This window comes from Panthera uncia, chromosome D1, assembly GCF_023721935.1.
Source record: "Panthera uncia isolate 11264 chromosome D1, Puncia_PCG_1.0, whole genome shotgun sequence".
Lineage (NCBI taxonomy): Eukaryota > Metazoa > Chordata > Mammalia > Carnivora > Felidae > Panthera > Panthera uncia.
In genome coordinates this window covers 49,093,134-49,113,529 of record NC_064808.1, presented here as the reverse complement: position 1 = coordinate 49,113,529, position 20,396 = coordinate 49,093,134, and the positions used below count along the sequence as shown (strand labels likewise).

Sequence of the window (20,396 nt, the reverse complement as noted above, 5' to 3'; positions counted from 1 at the left end):
AGGATTTCAAAGCTGTCTGTTGGGTGAACACTCTGTAGCATCCTGAAATACCTAACTGCACAGTATGATTTGCTATGAGGTGTCCCTAGCAACAGCACAACCTATGGCTAAGAGTGCCAGTTGTAGAGATTCTACTGTAATTGTTTTAGAGTAAGGCTTTGACACGAGTTTTACTTAAAGCTAATAATAATATTATTAACTTTATTATTACTACTAGTATTAGAGGTTACTCTGCCTCCTCAAGTATGAACTTGGGCTGGTGAACTGAGCCTTTATGAGCCTCAGGTTTTTCATTGGTAAAATGAGGGTAACAGTTATGTAGACCTTGGGGGGCTATCAAGGGAATGAAATGAGATTCTATATCTAAAAGGCTTGTGGTATAGTGCCTGGCACCCCTCTCCTGCTCCCCTCCCCACCGGAGTTCAGTCTTCGTAGTTATCTCTGTGTTTATTGCCTGGGAGTGTGAAGAGGTGGGGGCATAAGAGGTGGCCAACGTTCTCTTCCCCAAACCTCAGATTGTGTGATAGTCTAACTTGGTGTGTGCAGGAGACACGCTGGCAATCCTCGGATTTCTAATCAGTTGATTAGAAAACCAGCCAGGATCTGTGTCCCAGCCCCTTTCTCAGGAGCCATTTATTTGACCTTATTTCTGATGTGAGAGCCTCCACCGTCTCCAAATCACCACCGTGGTGGAAAAGATCCTGCACTTGGGAGATTCTTCCTTTGTTGGCAAATCTTGGCCCCGAACCCGCCTTTGGGGGTCTAGCACCCTTAGGCCCGTGATTTATGTCCAGACGGCGCTTTTCAAGTTCGAAGCCGGGACTAGGTTCTCCAGTTTGGGCGGGTGTGGTTCAGATTGCACCTTTCGCGCAGCGCACCCAAGAACGTGCTTTCGACGCACCGGGCGAGGGGCGGTGGGAGAGAGTGTTGGTTTGCAAGAGGACGGAGGGGTGGGATGGCGAGAATGCCCACAGCGCGCCCCCGATCACACTCCCCAAGCCTGGGCGCAGCCGCTCTGAGCGCCGGGTCCGGAGGCGAGTCCCGCGCTCCTCTAGGAGCGGGCGAGCGCCCTCCGTCCAACGCTGGCGCCCGAGCCGGGCCCACCGGGATCCCAGCCCGCGGCGCGCGCCACTGACCGGGCCCCGCCCCCCGGCGGCCGCGAGTGGCGGGCGGGGCGCCGGGAGAGAGGCGCGCGGGGCTGTGCGGCGCCACCTCCCCTCCGTGCCGGGGGAGGGAGGGACGGAGCGGACGGGCGGGAGAGAGAGAAAGCCCGACCGACCGGCAGCCGAAGAGCTGCATGCAACCGGTGGGAGGCCGGGCCAGCTGGGGCTGGGGCTCGGGCCGTTTCTTGGCGGCTCCCTGACGGAGAGCGCGGACGGCCCGGAGGCGGCGGCTCTGAGCTGGCAGGCGGAGGGTTGTCTCCCGCGCCCGCCTGCCCGGCTCGGTCCGAGGATGCGGGGGGGCGATGCCCGGGGCCAGGGACGCGCTCTGTCACCAGGCGCTGCAGCTGCTAGCCGAGCTCTGTGCCCGTGGGGCCCTGGAGCACGACAGCTGCCAGGATTTCATCTACCACCTGCGGGACCGCGCCAGACCCCGGCTTCGCGACCCAGGTGAGTGCAGCCGCCGCTGCTGGGCGCGACCGGAGGGCCCTGTGCTGGGAGTTGGGGCCGCACCGGGGCCTGAGGCAGATGAGCGACGCGGACTGGGGGAATGTGGGGGGTGGCCGCCGACCTAGAGGAGGGGATCAGGAAGCGGCTCGCCGTGGCCTGATGCTGGACCCGGGCGGGGACACGGGCAGGAGCTGCTGCGCGGAGGCCGGGTCCGGGGGGACTGGGGCAGGGCTGGAGGGACCACGCCCGCCACCTGCGCTCCGGTCGCCCTCGCTCCGGGGGGCGGCTCCCGAGCTCCCGGCTCCGCGCTCCACTTCCCGGGCTCTGCGCTCCGGCCGAGGGGAGGCCGCGGCCGCTTCTCCGCGGTGGGAAGGGGGACGAGGCCGGAGGAAACTCTGGGAAGTTGGGAGTTGGGGACGGCCCCGGCTGAGGCTGAATCCCACTGGGCACTTCCCACTCTCTCTCTTGAGCGCCCATTTCCCTTCCCCGGTCTGGGGTGGGAAGGGCGGGGCGGGATCTGGCTCGGGGCCGGCTACGGGGAGCTCCGGGTCCTGGGCAGCCCGGCCTGAACCCGTTCTCGGCGGGTCGTTTGGCGTGGAGGCGGCCTGGGCCTGGGCTCCCGGAGCTACCAGCTGCCGCCGCCGGGCACAAACGGGTCGGTGGTGGGCTTGCTGGTCATGGCTGGGGCACCTGCACTTATCCCTAGTGGAAGTTGCACAGCTCCTAACTTTGGAAAGTTCGTTTATTTTGGCATTTGACCAATTAAGGTTAGAGAAAGGAGTTTTAGTGGAGCCATTTGCTTTTCCTAAGGGCCCTGGGTCTCCCACATTTCATCCACTGCTGTTTACTGGAAGACACAGTCCAAATGTTTACTTGAGATTCTTCTTACCTGGAGAAATCATTTTCTCGAATATTCTCTCAACCTAAATACAAAAAAAAAAAAAAAAAAAGTATGCGTTAAAGATGGGATGAGAAAATGGCCTTTCCCCTTGATGTTCCTGTGTATAAATATTGGAAAGGAGCTATTGCTGTGCAAATTATCCAGTACAAATTTACCTCATTTTAAGCCAATCCATTATATAAAAATCTACTTGTACAAAGGATAATTATTTGATTTATAAAGAGATACACAGCGAGTCTGACTTACATAGCATTTCCTTTATAGTATATTCAAAATGGGTCGGTGGGGTGAAAACAAATCATCTGCCAAAAGTTTATATCAGATTTTCCCTACTCAAAGTCTATTTTTCTATTGAAAAAGAAAGATTATTGTTCCCTGTTGCCTGTGGTTACATTAATTAAGTTTATCAGATGATCACTAATGTGTTACTTCACACTGCAGAATTAAGTCAAGAAATACTGTTGATCCCAAACAATTTCCCTGGAGGTTCAATGCCCAGCCTTTGTGTGGCTTCCTGCTGGCTGTGATGTGCTGCACAGACCACAGATACCAGTGAGAGCTCCTTGTTTCGTGAACTGGGAGCCCTGGATGATGTCCTAAGTGGGGAAAGTTCTCTCCTTGAGCCACGGGAACAAGAAAATTATTTAGCATGCTTCACCCAGAGCAAGTGTTAGTGTTGAAATGTCCCACTTCCTTGCCTGTGACTGTGCCACAAATTCCCATTGTTATCCCACATAAGTAGTCTCCTTTGGCTTTCTTTATAAGAGAAGATGAGTGAGGCCTCTTGCTGAGTCCATGTTTAACACTCCACATCTTTTTGGCTGATTTTATGCCTCTGCTTCTTTTAATATATAAGCTGGATTCCATGTTCTTGGGCTTTGCTTGGCCCCTGCACTGGGTTGCCCTTGAGGAAGAGTCACAGAAAAAAACTCCTTGCAAGAAACAAGTCTGATAACTTGGCTGAGAAGAAGCCACAGTTAAGAGTATGCCCTGCTAGTCCTTGAGTTCCTAAAAGCGCTATGGTGCTTTCCTAACTAGGGCATGGTGGTTTCTAGGTAGCCCATGCCGCTCTGGATCTTTGGTTCAGGCTGGAAGTAGCCTGCTCCTGAGGCAGGAGTGGGGCACTGTGAGCATGGGGTGAGAGGGACGGAGGCTAAAGCCCACATCCAGAGTGCACCCTCTTTCCCAGGGCACTTCAGCTCAGGCCAGATCTCTCTTCACTTCCCTCCTTCCTCTCCTTGCCCACATTAATTCTTATATTAGATGCATTTATCTCTATCCCTCTGAAGCTGTTTGATTGTCTGAACCAAGAGTGGCTTTCATTTCGAGCTCTAAGAGCTGAGTGGCTTGAGTAGCTGCATTGCACAACACTGCACATGGTGCCCTGGCAATTGTCTAGTGTGAACCAAAATAAGCATACACACTGGTCCTGGGACACGGGTCCCCGACAAAGTCCTCTCTGTAAATGAATGACTTCCTTTTCTGCAAAGGGACTCAACTGAATGGCATTTGCCAGCTTTCTCTGTCCATTGTCTATCCATGCCTACTTGGTGGTAGTTAGATTTTCTCAAGCTCCACCGAGGAACTTTGGTTTTAGAAGAAGAACACAGACATCATTCCCTGTGGGGAAGTATGCAGAGGGACACTGCATCTGGGATATTTGTTCATTTTTTTCAGAGGTGAACTATGCGTGGGTCACAGATCAGTGGCCATCCAGAAGGGTTATTCCCTGCCCAGGTAGCTGGGGTGCTCTGATGTGGGAGTACAGTACATAGTCTCCCCTGACTTGGCGTTAAGAGAGGATTTGATGAAAGTGCAGTGTTAAAAAGTAAAGCTGAGTCACATTTGGATCTGGAATGCCTCACCCAGGCTTTCATCTGTATGAACTATGAAAGTAAAGTGCTGATCTTTAAGCTGAGTGTGAGCACTTTTTTTTCTCCATAGAGAGCAGTTAGAATCCTTCTGTTAAGTGTCTTTATGTTGTTTCATATATTGGGGATGTGGGACATAAACTTGCAAATCCCAGAGTGTAGCCTTCATGACAGAGGGAAGAGCAAGTACAAAGGTCCTGAGATAAGGGCATCCTTGATGTGATTCAAAGAACAGTGAGTTTAAGGGTGGCTGGAGAGAGAAAAAAATTGAGAATGATGAGAAACATGGTTGAGGGCTGGAGGGGAAAGATCACGTAGGGTCTTGTCAACCAGCAGAAGAACTTTGGATTTTACTCTCAACGAGAAGGGAGGGATTGAGCAGAGAAGTGGCAGCACTGGGGCTCTTTGCTGAGAAAATGCTGTTGAAGAACAAGGGGAGAGACAGAAACTTGATAGGAGGCTGTTGTCGTGATGCAGGCAGAGTGGGAAGTGGGTTGGCCAGCATTGTCATAATGGAGATGGTGACAAGTAACTGGGTTGTGGGCACATTTGAAGGTAGCTGTGCTAGAATTTGTGGGTGGGATGGATGTGTGGGGTGGGAGAAGTGGAGTCAAAGAAGACTCCAAGGCTTTTTGGCCTAGGTTACCTCCATTTACTTCAAGGGGTGGAGGGAAGAAGGAAATGAGGTTTCTGTGTTACTAAAAAATATTTTTTTAAAAATATTAAGTGTGTGATGTCTCTCAGTTCAACAGTCGCCTGAAACATGAATGTGTTCTTTAACATCAACTGGTCTATGCTCACATTTTGTAACTGGAGACTTCACACTCTCTCCTCAAGTGGGCCGATTGATTGTAGGACAGCATTTATTGTTAGAAGATTTTTTCCTGGTATGGAATGAAGAGTTCTGTTTAACTTTCACTCATGGACCTTGGTTGCACTTTTTTTTCCCCCAGTTAAAAACTATTGGTTTTTTCCTTTGGCTGTAAGGAGGTAGAGATGTTAGCTTTTCTTAACCCACTGTTTCCACATCTGGAAAAGAAGGGAGGATTGTGTCATGTAATTTCTAGGTTTTAACCACGTTGTATTATTTTCCTTATAAGCCTTTTCTTCTCTAGGGTGCCAACCGTGTCCATGCCAAACTCTTTATGTAGGTCATTTCATTTAATCCTCATGACGTCTTCTAAGACCTTGCTGCGCCAAGTGTTCATCTGTGGACCAGCAGCATCAGCATCATCTGGGAGCTTATGAGAAACACAGACTCTCAGGCCCCACCCAGACCCACTGCACATGAATCTGTGTATTAACAGGATCTTCAGATGATTTATAGGCACATTCAAATTTGAGAAGCATGGCTAAAAGAGATTGGTATTTATGAATAAACTGAAGCTCAGAGCTAAACTAGCAGCAAGGCCATGGGTTCCATTTGGAAAGGGTTGAGTCTAAGTCAAAGTAGCTTCTTAGATAAACACATTACATGTACTAAGAATCTGAGAGTTATTGTCAATGAAAATTTCCTAGGTCTTTTTTCATAAGAGCCCCCTTCAGACCTCCTTTGTCTATTGCGTTCTTCTATAAAGGATTTAGTCTCTAACTGTAGGTTAAATTCTACGCAGTTGTAAAGATTCAGCTTAATTTTTAGGTTTTATGTTGACATTCCAGCTTTGTGTTTCTAGAGATTTTTCTTCATTTTGTGGTCAGGGTGTGAAGAAGAGCCTTATGGCTCATCATTAGTGACTTCTCTTTTCAAGTGGACATTGACCTTCTCAGGAAAAGCTCTTTCTAAACAAATGGTTTTCAACCTTGGCTGCACATTAGCAACATTTCAGGAGCAAACAAATAAAACAAACAAAGAGTTACCAATGACTGAGCTTTACTCTAGACAAATTAAATCTGAGTTTCTGGTGGTGGGGCCTGTTATCAGCATATTTTTTAAGTTCTGTTGATTCTAAAGTGTTGATTCCAAGTGGAGGACAACTGTTGAGACCATCAAGCAAAGGATTAAACCACCTAATCTGCTCAGCTCAGCTCAGCTCGTATTTCTTTCCTGAAAAATTAGGAAAGATGGTATGGAAAGTCAGGGGTGTTGTTAACGGTTGCCGTACACATCGACTGATTCTTTATTTTCCTTTGATAATATTGCCCCCAATTTTTATTTTGAGGTTTCTGTGAAAATCTAATGAGATCCATTATGTTCACCCAACTTGGGGGGTTGGGGGTGGAAAGAAGAACAAACGAAGAAAATCGTGTCCGAGCAGTATTTCATTAAAAAGCCAGAATGTGGAACCCTCACTAATGTCAACTGGTACTGAATTAGAATGAAAAAATTTATTAGAAGATGTACATATAAGATAATGATTAAATATAGTTTCTAAGGGAAAACTTCAAAATAATGAGCAAGATTAAATATTAGTCTTATTAAAAATTTCACAGATAGTCAAAAGAGAGTTAACTTTAGAGCACTAGATTTTTATGAATAGACATTAGGATGATGATGCACAATGGGATTAATTTTTAAAAATTAATGATAATTGCAATCAGGAAATAGTCTTCTAAGGAATGAGTGGCATATTGGTTGCACAATATGTGAAGATAATTTGCATTTGCTTCAGTGACATTTGAGGGCTTCTTCATAAATATTTTATTTAAACAAGTGTGTTTTCATCTCTGTGGGATTCTTCTACATGGACCAGTGAGTGGTTTAGTCATGAGGTAATTATCAAGAGGGAAAAACAAAAGCAAACTGTGGTAAAGGCATCACAGGCTGTCCTGTGGCCAGCTGCCTCTTTCAGAATAAACAATCAAAAGCACAAACTTTTTGATGTGGGCTAACGTCTCAAGGAGAAATTAAGCTGACACCTAAGGGAAATCACCTAAAATGCCCTGTTCTGTATAGAGCATAGACTTTTCTTTCATGGTGAAAGCATATTGGCACGTTTGTGTTTGTGTGTGCACATGTGCTTTCTTGTATGCTTGGCCTAAAAAAATTTGTAATCCCTCTTGACTGAGTTACTTGAAGGACCAGACAAGTTTACTTGCTAAAGTGTAGAGAGAAAGGGGAGGAGCTTAGAGAGAGGCATAAGTGGGAGAGCAATCTCACTTTTAAATGGATTAATATGGAGGGTGCTTTTTTACTTTCTAAATGAAATCACAATTTAAGCCATAATGTGCATCACAACCTTTTCTTTTCAGTGTTTTGTTGGAGTTAGTTCTAGGAATGACTTTAAACCAAAGCAAACCCTTAATGACTAGGTTTTGCAGATCTCCTTGAAATATTCATGTGTCCTTGTGCGTGTATTTTATCACACAAAAACTTTTATATCAATATTGATGGAACTGCACCTGAAGGGGGGAAAAAACTCAGCCAGGAAATCAAGATGACAAAGTGGGATAAAGAAAGAGCTTTAGAGTCAGAATCTGATCTTGCTCTTACTAGCTTTATGACTTTGAGCAAAATATTTAACTCTTCACTTTATTCATCTATTAAAACGGGCGTGGAAGGCTTTATGGGAGCACCGTGCCCAGACTAAGTGCTAGATTTTGGTGGTCCTGGTATTTATCTGTTCATGCTTCTTCTCAGCTGTGATCCATGGGCATGCATGTGTTTTACCCATTTCTAATCACTCATAGACAGAAGTTTCCATTCTACTTTTTCTGTATGCTTAGCATTTTATCACTGCTCGTATGTCCCTAGGTGGATCTCTGTGTCTTAGTTTCCTCATCAGTAAAATGGATTACCAGTGTTCGGATAAAATATAGGATGCCCAGTTCAATTTGAATTTCAGATAAACAATGGGTAGTATTGCATGGGATAGACTTATACTATACCTGTCATTTATCTGAAATTCAAATTGAACTGTACCCCTTATATTTTTATTTGCTAACTCTGGAAACCCTATTATAGTATTTATCTCACAACACGTGTGAAATACTTACCATAGTACCTGGCAAATAATAAATGTTCAATATAGTAACCATTATTACTATTATATTTTTCCATGTTGAACAGTCATTATTGTGCAATTTTAATGATGACTATATATATTCCGAAGAATAGGTAAATCTTTTCCACTTGACCATGCTTTTTGGCCATTTCTAGCTTCTAATTTTTCATTACTATAAATACTATTTTGTATCTATAATATCCTACTCCCTTTTGGGAGATTTTCTTCTCCCTTTTACTGCTCTAGTCAATGCAAAGGAAACTATGTTGAGGCCCCAGGGCCCTGGGGCTTTGGCAGGAGGACACCCTGACAGCAAAAGGAGAGCTGGTGGAGGGGCCTCATTAGACCTTCTTCTTGGGGTGCAGGCTGTGGGGGTGGCTGCACTTCTTATGGCAGTCCAGTACAGTATCTGATTCTTGCAGATACAACTCTTACAGTTGTATTCCTGGGCCAGCTGGTGGAGGGAAGTCTCAGTGATGCCATCCCGCAGGCGATGCAGTAAGTATGGGGTGGACTCTTTCTGAATATTGTAGTTTGAGAGAGTGTGGCATTCTCCAGCTGTTTGCCCACAAAAACCAGATGCTGCTGGTCAGGTGGGATGCCCTCCTCGTCTTGGATTTTGACTTCAACATTCCCAGTGCCGCCATTGGGTTCAACCTCTAGGATGATGGTCATGCCTGTCAGGGTCTTCGCAAAGGTCTGCATGTCTACATCTGCCACAAGACTGCGGCCACTGACCGGCTTGGCTATGTCCTTAAAGAGGAAGAAGTGGAATATTTCTTAATGATAAATTATCAACAGTGAGTTCAGATTGTTTTCCTGTAAATTTTCCACCTTAAAAATAAAATCTTCCAGTTATTTTACCAGCAAAAGATGGGCTTATTCAGGAAAGAATTGCCACATGGGACAAACAACCTGTGGCAAAACCATGGGAAATCTGGAGAACAAATGTACACCTTTTTAGGGAGAAAAGGGATAAATTGGGAAAGCTGTCATAAACTAAAAGTCCATTGGAGTAAACTGGTGGCTTCTCATTGGCTGAGCTGTTGAGTGGGGTGGGGATAAGAAAGCATGTCTTCCCCAGGTGGGATAGTAAAGTAGCATCCATGTGCAAGATCAAGTCCATCTCTTCCTGTTGGATCTGCAGTGGTAGGGCATGGGAGCTCCCCTTCCCAAACCTCCTGACTCCATTTTAGTAAGGTTTTCCATTATTTTCACAAGATCTATGCCAACTATCCCTGCTACATAGCAAACCCACTAGCATTAGATGGTAATAATGTGAAGAAAAACCTGCTAATTTAACAGGTTTTAAGTGGCTGCCCAGTTGTCGTTTCATTTATATTTTTTTGTTGGTGTTGGTGCAATTGAATATTTTCAATGTTTTAAACCTACTTTTGTTTCTTATGTGAATTTTCTGTGTTTGATCTCTATCATGTGGCAGTTTATTTTTTGAGAATCTTAATGTTTTTCCTACTAACTTGCATTAGTTAGAATATAAATATTCTGTCAGATCAGCTCACAGAAGGATTAGTTCACTGTTCAGTGAATGAGCTCTCCTTGTCTGACTACAGTTAATCATTATACTAGACCGATTTTTGAAATTTGAAGGGTGCATCAACAAATTGGGATTCACTGTAATATTCTTTTTTGGGGGAAGGAGGTAAGGTTTAATTGAACAATGTTGAGAATTTAGAGTGTCTCACTTTCTGCCCATAATGGTAAAGAAAAAAATCGACAAACTGTAACATTCTTTACAATGCAAAGTACTGCCTTTATTTATGTGAAATATGAAAAAAATTGTGATGCAACTTGGATCTCTTTTTCTGTATGTTTTCTCTCCCTCTTTCCAACTCGTCTTCCCCTTCCAGCAATTATGAAAACTTTACTCTAGCTACACTGACCAGAACACTCTTTTTTAATTATAATTAAGTTAAATTAAGAAAACATTGGAGTGCCTCGTAATTGCCAGGTACTCGGTTAGGCATCAGTAATTCAAAGATACATTAGACATGGTTACTGCCCCTATGGCTTTGAGATAAAACAATAATTGCAATTAATAAAATGAAGACAGGAAGGGAGATATATATGGGAAACAGTGCAAAGAAAAGAGGAGAGAAGTAATTAGCTGGCTTGAGTGGATCTGCAGAGGATTCCTAGAGAGGTTAATTCTTGGGTGGAGCACTTTGCCTGGAATGTGTGGGTGGGAAGGACATTCTAGGAATTTATAAAGGTCCTACATCAGGAGGAAATGGATCTTTGGTAATAATAGTAAGTAGAGTATGTGTTGGGACTGTTGAGGGAGGAGTCTGTTCTAGTAAACACTGGTCAGATCGTATGCCATTGTCAAAGTCCCACTGAGGACTTGGGCTAGAACACTCTGATGAGGAAATCTTAAAACAAGTATAATTTACTGTGATGGGTCTAGAGGACTCATTCTCAGCAAAGTACTCTGGGAGATTTCAGGATGGCAAGGTTCTGTGAGTGCCCATCTCTAGTCTCTTTGGTTGCTCATGGGAAATAAGCTCAAGTTGGTGGTGATGCTGCTTTTTTTGTCAAAGGTAAGGTCTTGACAGATTGGAGTCACTGAATGATAGATCCCTTGTTTTAGATACCCAATCATGTCACCCTGAAACCCAGGTATAATTACCTCACATAATTGTACAAACTGCCTTTAACAAATTTAGTCATCTGGTTCAAACATCTGGCTCTAGATATCATTTCAGAGTATGCCAACAGTGACATCTTGCTTCCTTGCCTGGTTATTTAATAATGAAAAAGCAACGTGTTCAGTTACATTGCAACCACACAGTATGTGGATATACACAGTCTGTTTTCTCTGATATTATAGGGCCCACGAGGGAGTAAGCATGGCAGACCTGCTTAGTGCCCACCAAGCCATGCTGTGGAGATGGTTATTTATTCTGAATACAGGAGCTGCCAGGTAGTGGGCACAATTTGTTAAAATAATTGAATTGGGGGCACCTGGGTAGCTCAGTCGGTTAAGCATCCAACTTTGGCTCAGGTCATGATCTCACGACTCGTAGGTTCCAGCTCGCGTCTGGCTCCGTGCTGACAGCTTGGAGCCTGGAGCCTGCTTCAGATTCTGTGTCTCCCTCTCTCTCTCCTCCTCCCCCTCTCACTCTCTGTCTCTTTGTCTCTCAAAAATGAATAAACATTAAAAAATATATATTTTAAAATAATTGAATTGAACGCCCTTAGGTGGGTCATACACTTTGCACTTTTTTTATCCTCCCTTACCCCCTCCCCACACACATAAACTTTACTCATTACGTTTATAGGATATGCCTGACTACTGAAGACATTTCAGTTTGCATCACCTATAATACTGCAGACCTGCTGAAGGGTTTTAAGCTGAAAATTAAGGTGAGCAGATTTATCTTCTAATTATATCACTCTGGAGACAGGATGGAGGTTGATTGGAGAGATCATGATTGGAAATGCCATTTACTTACTCATCAAATGATTACTGAGCATCCCCTATGTGCAAGGCTCTGTTCTAGGTATGGTATATAGCTAGATATGTAGATACAGTATTGTGTATATAGTAGGGAACCAAACAAAATAAAAAGCTTTCCCTCATGGCACTTACGTGTTCCTGAGAGGAAAATTATAATACATAAATAAGTTAACTAATTACATAGTATGTTAGATGGTAATAAGTGCTAAGGAGAAAAATAAAACATGGAAAGAGAATAGGTATGGGGACCAAAATGGCATCACTGAGAAGCTGATATGTGAGCAAAGGTTAGAAGGAGGTGATGGGAGTAAGGCATGCACACGTCAGGGGAAGAGCATTCCAGGCAGGTTTAAAGGTTCTGAATCAGGCACATGCTAGGTATTAGCCCAGGGCAAGAGAGAAAGACATAGGCTGGAAAGTGATGGCAGGGTGATCACAAGGCCCTATTAGCCATTGTAATGAATACGACTTTTACTCAGAGTAAAATGGGAAGTCATTGAAAAGTTTTAAAGCAGAGCAGTGTAATATCTGACTTAGGAATAGAAAGGATTAGTCTGATAAGACTGTAGAAGAGTGAGGGTAGAGTCAGGGAAAACAGTTATTTGACTGCTATCATAATTTATGTGAGAGATAATGGTGGCTTGGACCAGAGTGATGGCAGTGGAGGTGGTGAGAAATAGTCAGATTCCAGGTGGCTTGAAGGTAGAGCTGATAGGAGTTACCAATGGATGGATGTAGGGTATGAAAGACAGAGAGGAATTCAAATGACTCCCAAGATTTTGGCCTGAGCAAGGGAATAGAGTTGTAGGGGAAGTAAGTTTGAGGGGAATGATTAAGGGCTCAGTTTTGAATGTGTAAAGTTGGAAATGCTTATTGGTGAGTCAAGTGGGGCTACAGATTAGTAAGTTGGATATATAAGCCTGGAGTTGGAAAAAGATGGCCTGACTGGAGATATAAATATAAGAATTGTAGGTATAGAGATGATATTTTAAATGACTCTGGCTGAGATGATCTAGGAAGACAGGAGAGAAGAGGACCACTAGTTCTGGAGGTATCCATCCAACACTAGGAGGATGGAGAGAAGTCGAGGAACCAGCCAAAGAAGACTAATAAAGAGGGACCAGAAAATCCAAGAGTATTGACCTGAAAGCCAAAATGAAAAGCCAAGGAAAAGGTATATCAAAGAGGAGGGCATAAAAGTCATTTCAGGGCTACCATTAGGTTAAGTAGACTGACCACTGCAGTTAGTAGTGTAGGGGTCATTAGAAATGAAGTTGATAAGCAGTTTTGGTGAAGAGGAGGGAATAAGAGCCTGATTGGTGTAGACTTAAGAGGAATTGACTGGCAAAAGTAGTAGTTGGTGAGGGAAGTAAGATCAAGGGGTTTTTGTTTTTTGTTCTAAATTAATGTGATGGGAATGATCTAGTGGAGAGCAAAAATACATGATGTAGGACAAAACAGGAGAATTGTTGGAGCAGCATTCTTTTTTTTTTTTTAAGTTTATTCATTTATTTTGAGAGAAAGCACGTGCGTGAGCATGAGTGAGATAGGGGCAGGAGGAGGGAGAGAGAGAGAGAGAGAGAGAGAGAGAACCTAACTCGGGGCTCCATCCCATGAACTGTGAGATCATGACCTGAGCCGAAATCAAGAGTCAGATGCTTAACCAACTGAGCCACTGGAACAGTATCCTTGAGCGGCTATTGGGATATCTTTACTAGGTGCTCAAGGATGAAGTCTAGCCTGCAGATATACATCTAGGAGCCATCAGCATAGAGATTATATGTAAAGCTAAGACATTAGATGAACTTACCAAGGAAGGAGTGAAGATTAAAAAGAAGAAGTCAAACTACTAGTTAGAGGTTAGTAAGATGAGCAGGAACCGACAAAAGAGACTGAGAAGGAACAGCAAGTACTGTGGGAGAAAAATCAGGAGTATGGTGGCCTGGAAGTACAGAAAGTATTCCTGGAAGGAGGGAGTGATCTTTTAAGTGAAATGCAGCTGATAGATCAAGATGAGAACCAAGCACTGGTTGCATTTAGCAATGTGGAGCTTCATTGATGACCTTGAACTGAGGGATTCTGAAGGAGTTGTGGGCAAGTGAAGTTCATGAAGAAAAGTTGGAGAACATACCCTACATTTTTGAGTTTTATAGTGAAAGAAAAGGAAGGAGAAAATAAGTCAATAGATGGTTTTTAAATAAAGGAGAAAGTGATTACAAATTCATTTGCTAGAGAGAAGTTAAAAAGGATGCAGAGGATGTGTCCTCAAGCAGAGGAAACAAAAGCAAAAATAACCTGTTAGGACTCTAACAAAATAAAAGGCTTTTGCACAGTAAAGGAAACCATCAACAAAACAAAAATGGAACCTACTAAATGGGAGAATATATTTGCATTTGATATATCTGATATTGATACCGATTGATATTTTGATATATCCAAAGTAGCTGAAGAACTTATGCAACTCAACACCAAAATATCAAACAAAAACAAAACTGAAAAAATCCACCATAATCTGATTAAAATGAGCACAGAGGGCCTGAATAGCTATTTTTCCTAAGAAGACATACAGATGGCAAACAGACACATGGAAAGTTACTCAATATCACTCATCATAAGGGAAATGCAAATCAAAAGCACAATGAGATATCACCTTACACCACCTGTCAGAATAGATAAAATCAATAAGGTAAGAAACAACAAGTGTTGGTGAGAATGTGGAGAGAAAGGAACCTTCATACACTGCTGGTAGGAGTGCAAGCTGGTGCAGCCACTCTGGAAAACAGTATGGAGGTTCCTCAAAAAATTAAAATCAGAATTATTATGTGATCTGATAATTCCAATGCTTGGTATTTACTCAAAGAAAACAAAACAACTTAGTTCAAAAAGATATATGCACCCTTATGTTTATTGCAGCATTATTTATAATAGCCAAGATATGGAAGCAACCCAAGTATCCATTCATGGATGAATGCATAAAGAAGGCATACACACACACACACACACACACACACACACACACAGAAATATTACTCAGCCATAAAAATCTTACCATTTGCAACATAGATGCAACATAGATCTAGATGCAAATCTTACCATTGGAGATGGTATGCAGTTGCATTGCATGGATGCAAATCTTACCATTTGCAACATGGATCTAGAGGGTATAATGCCAAGGGAAATAAGTCAGTCAGAGAAAGACAAATACCATGTGATTTCATTCATATGTGGAATTTGACGGGAAAAAAACATAAATTAACAAAGAAAAAAGAAACAAAAAAAAAAAACATAGTGTTAAATATAGAGAACAAACTGGTGGTTACCAAAGGGGAGATGGGTAGGGGGATGGATGAAATAGATAAGGAGGATCAAGAGTACACTTACCATGATGAACACTGAGTAACACAGAGAATTGTTGAATCATATTGTACACCTGAAACTAATATAACAGTGTATGCAAATTATACTTCAATTTAAAAAAAAGAGATAAAATGATTTAGGGGATTGTATTACCTGAGTGCTGTGCTTGAGTAGGTGGGTTTTTCAATAGTTCATTCATTGTCAGCGAGTCAGGAGTCCAGGTGGGCAGATATGGTTTGGAGATCATATAGAAGTTTGTCTTCTGATTGCTCTCCCATTCTTAGTGAAAAAGGAGGTAGCAAAGTTATCAGCTGAGAGTGAGGATGGGGTGGGAGGTTATGGAGGTTTGAAAACTGGAGAGGTATAAATGATAGTCCAGAAGATGGGAGAGTAAATGGATCAGGGAAGTACAATGTACTTGCCAGGTGATGTTATGGGCCCACTTGAAGTTCATGACCATGAATTTGATGTGATACCCACCACCTTAAGCATGAATGTTTTCCCCACCACGTGCACCTGTGTTTGTGCAGGCATGAAGAAACAGGAGTTACGTTTAAGCAAGGTCATGCTGATATATGACAATGAGAGAGTGGCAAAAGAGTTGAGGGTATAAAGAATGGAGGAACTGGGGCAATTGACTCTGGAATCTCATCTGAGTAAGGAGGGGAGAGTAGTCATGCAGGGGCAGGAAAGAGATTGGAGGCTTAGAGGATTGTGTGGGATGATTATTGGGAGCATAGTGAAGAGGAGGGACTGCAGTTGTTGTTATTAACCAGCTCTGCGATGTGACTGTGGAATGAGGCCCTAAGGTAGGGTGAAGGACAAGTTATAGACGGAGACAGGGGCAAGAAGACAAAGACCGTGGTTTGGGAAATATTGAATTAACCACACGTTAAGACAAAAGTAGTATTGGAGAGAGTGACACCAAGCCAGGAATGGGAGGAAGTGGGGAAATGGACTGTGGAATATAGATGTCTGTGACAGGGATGGGTATGTGTAGGGTAGTGGTGCAGTCAGGCAATATGAGATTCAAAGCTGGGGGATTTTGCAGAACACCAGAAGTAGTATTAGACTATTAGTATTTAGGCAAAAGAGTTAAAGGAATGTTTTAAGGCAATGGAGTTGGAGAAGAGGGGATTGATATAAAACATATCTAAGAGGTAAAAATAATCCGTATACTGATATGGAGTAGAGGGATCCTAATTTTCCAATTTTTGGCATAAGTGCCTGGAAGGATGGTCATGTAACTTATTGTTTACTACAAGAAGTTGAGTACGGTTTATGCAAAAAAAAAAAAAGATTAATGTTAAATGTGTTAAGTTTGAGGATGTATGGAAATCTGATGCAGACATCCAGGTCTGTTGACTGGTGGACCATTGGGAAGAAGTTACTAGAAATCAGGAAGGGTGAGAGATGGTTGAACACTAAGGTCCCTTCCAACTTGAAGGGTTTGGGAAAATGATTCTCAGTTCCAGCTATGCATCAGAATCAATTGGGAAACTTATTTTTTTTGTTGTTGTTTATTTTTGAGAAAGAGAGAGTGGGGAGGGGCAAAGAGAGAGGGAGACCCAGAATCTGAAGCAGGCTCCAGGCTCTGAGCTGTCAGCGCAGAACCCATGAGCAGTGAGATCATGACCTGACCCAAAGTTGGCCGCTTAACCAACTGAGCCACCCAGGTGCCCCTCAACTGGGGAACTTTTGAAGACATACTGCCCTGTTCCCTGACTGACTAAATCAGAATCTTCAGGGGTGATGCCTAAAGTGTCTCTATGCATGAGTCTGGTGTGCATCCAGGGTTGCAAATGACATGCATTTATGGCCTTTATGGATTGAAATTACTTTTTACAGCCCCATTGTCAAAATAAATGCTTTAACCATCTGTATAAAACTGTTATAATATATTAGGCAAGGAAATCCAAGCATGAAAATGCTCTCACTATCTATCATTGATTCTTTTTTTTTTAAACCACAGTGGGAGTTATCTCAAATTATTAGTACAGCTGCTGTTGGCACAACTAATAATAAATTCTGCAGAAAATTTTGCTGTAGAACGTGACTGTAGCACCCTGGCACGAACTAAAATCATGGTCTTCTTTTTTGTTAGACATGTAATATGATTGTCATTTATTTTTAATTTAGGATAACCATACTGTAAATAAGCTCTGTAAGAAACTCTAACTAGGCCGTGAGCTTAGAGAAGACACGATTGCTTGATTCCTATACTCTACCACTTGTTCTTGCCGATATGTTCACTTCCTATGAGGAAAAACTCTGGAAATAAAGAAAGAGGTATAAATGGGGGACCACATTCGAACCACTTTTAACACTTGACACTGAAAATCTCAGGTGCAACATATTTTCAATTGTGATTTTTTCAAATAATATGGAAGTCCACTGATGGCATAGCTGGGCCAGCTCTGAATGCTTCCCAAATTATTTCAGAAGGAATGAGAAAACTGTTGTTTGCTATTCTTTAATCTGTTCCACCATGACTGCTACTTTAGATTTAATGTCACTGTAATATACCAAATTTATAGGTCATCCTTCTCCTGGGGCTTTTAAAGTGCTTTGTGTCTATTACTTTAATTTTGGAGGGAGCTAAAACTCATCATGTTATGGAATTTATTTCAGAGAGTATACAGCAAGAGCTACAAAATCTCCCAAAGTGTTTCTTTTTTCCTTCCACATGCTGTTGGGAGAAGCATCCATTGATTGTAACTCCACACTGCTTTAGAGACCATTTATGGGTGGATTACTGTAAGCTTTTCTGGGGGGAAATCTAATCCCCAGAGGTTCAGTTTGAGAGGATCCACTCTGCAGGCCGATAAAGATTTAAATCACAGCTTTTTTTTCCATTACATTGGTTTTTTTGATCTTTTAATTTTTATATTGTATTATATGTCAATGACTCAATCATAGCTGTCTTCCCAGTGCCTCAGTATGTGGGAACTGGGAAGTTAAATTGGACAGATTCACAAAACAAGGGCCCTATAGCAAATTCCTTTATAATAAAAAGATGTTTTAGGGCTTGCAGTCACAGCACTAAAGGACAGTCATCAGATTTGATTCAGGGAATGGAGGGAGAAGTGGGTGTTAAATAGTGGCCTTAATAATGCAGCTTAGAACATGGGGAAATGTCAGAGGAGGATCGAGTTGGATGTACACTACCTGATTTTTTAAATGCTCAGGAAATGGTTTCATTTAATGTTTTAAAATAACATGTGCAAAATATCTGTGGATTTTATATTTATCTGCTCTTTTTTCTAAGGCCTCATGCTAATTAAACTAACATTCCTGTATAATAAGCATACTGAATGTGACATAAAAGTCATCAAATAAGACTTATTTTAGGTTGGTAATAGTGCTATAAACAATGAAGACCACTCATTAACTTAATGAATCAAGTAGTATTCAAGTGTATGCAGGTAAGTTTGTTCAAACTTCCAAGTTAGAAACATCAGAATTATGATTGGAGACCATCATACTTCACCAATAATGACACATCAGTAGACAGTAAGTAGACAGAAATAATATTGCTAAAAGTTTGATTCATAAATACCTATGGATTTTCTAGTCACCAAAAGAGAGAAAATGTTCATGGAACATTTAAAAAAAATGGTTCAGTACCATATAAAGGGAACTGATCAGTCCATAAAAAGGGAACATTCATTCCAAAAGATCAAAGTTGTAGAGGCCACATTTACTAACCATAATGCAGTAAAACTATCAATGGGTGAATAACAGGTAACAACAACACCAGGAAACTAAACTCCTGAAAACTGAACTCTTTTTTAGAGATCTCTTTAGTTAAAAAATCAGAAATGGAAACTAAAATTCTAGACATTGAAAATACTGTGGAAATGAAAGTACATATATTAAAACTATAGAGTGCAGTCAAAGCTATATTTAGATGATAATTCATAGCTTTCATTAATTCTAGTAAATAGAGTGATAGAAAATGAATACACCAAGCATTAAACTTAAAAACCCCCAAAATGTAGGAGCAAAGCGTTAGTAAAACCAAAAGAAAACATTCATGTATTAGAAAGTGAAAAATCAAACACACAAACAAAAGTGGTATTAATAAACAAAACTGAGATATGCTTTTTTTTTTGAAATTTACATAAGTAAATATTTTGTTGTTCTGACCAAGAAAAAAAAATGAGAAAACAAATACAGAGTAAAAAGAATGAGAAAAAGGATTTAATGACAGATATAGAAGAGATTAAAAAACATAAGAAAATTCCATATATGCCAATGATGTGGAAATACAAATTGAGTAGAAGTTATAAAACATCTCAGAGGAAGTATAGAAATATTTAAAAGACGCTGAATGGTGGACAAAGAATATTTGCCACACAAATTTATAGGCCCACATATTTGTATAGGTCAAGTCTATCAAAATGTCAAGTAATCCATCATCTTCTTCTTTGTTGGAACCATAATAGTCTTTGCAAATTTGTTTTAAATTCTCATTGCAAAACATTTTACATGAGCACAAGAATTAGATAAAGGTCACTACCACTTTCATTGTCCAGAAAGAGTCACTGTTACTTCTTTTTACAGAAGTGAAATTGCTAGATTTAAGCTTATGCACTTTGAATATTCAATACAAAACTATCAAGTTGTCCTCTGGGAAGAATTAACAATTCACATAATGTTAAAACTATTCCATAGCATAGGGGCACCTGGGTGGCTCAGTTGGTTCACCTCAGAGCCTGGAGCATGCTTAGGATTCTGTGTCTCCCTCTCTCTCTGCCCCTCTCCTAGTCATGCTCTGTTTCTTTCTCTCTCTCTCAAAAATGAATAAACATTAAAAAAATAAAAAAAAAAACACTATTCCATAGCATAGAAAAGATATAGAAAGCATTCCAGTTCACTTTATGAGCCTGATATCAAATCTAACGAAGCCAATAAGAAGAAAGATCTTTAAATTAATTAATTAATTAATTATTTTTGAGAGAGAGAGAGCAAGCCGGGGAGGGTTAGAGAGAGGGGGATAGAGAGAGAATCCCAAGCAGGCTCCTCAATCTCAGCACAGAGCCTGATGTGGGCCTCGAACCCACAAACAGTGAGATCATGACCTGAGCCGAAATCAAAAGTCATTTGCTTAACCGACTGAGCCACCCAGGTGCCCCAAGAAAAAAGAACTTTATGCACATTAAAAAAAACAAAAACAAAAACAAAAAACAAAAAAAAAAAAAAAAAAAAACCACCTCAATTAAGCACATAAATGCC

At 41.8% G+C, this 20,396-nt stretch overlaps 1 protein-coding gene and 1 pseudogene across 1 annotated transcript in view; one reads left to right on the top strand and one right to left on the bottom strand.

Annotated features, from left to right (window-relative positions):
- Nucleotides 1–1,238: 1,238 nt before the first annotated feature.
- SYT9 (synaptotagmin 9) overlaps nucleotides 1,239–20,396 on the top strand; it is a 148,307-nt gene continuing 129,149 nt past the window's right edge. Inside the window, exon 1 of the mRNA XM_049650843.1 lies at nucleotides 1,239–1,610. Within this exon, the coding sequence (XP_049506800.1) occupies nucleotides 1,466–1,610 (145 nt within the window). The 5' untranslated portion in view covers nucleotides 1,239–1,465. The remainder of the gene's footprint in view (nucleotides 1,611–20,396) is intronic.
- LOC125936635 (ubiquitin-like) lies at nucleotides 8,665–9,171 on the bottom strand (annotated as a pseudogene).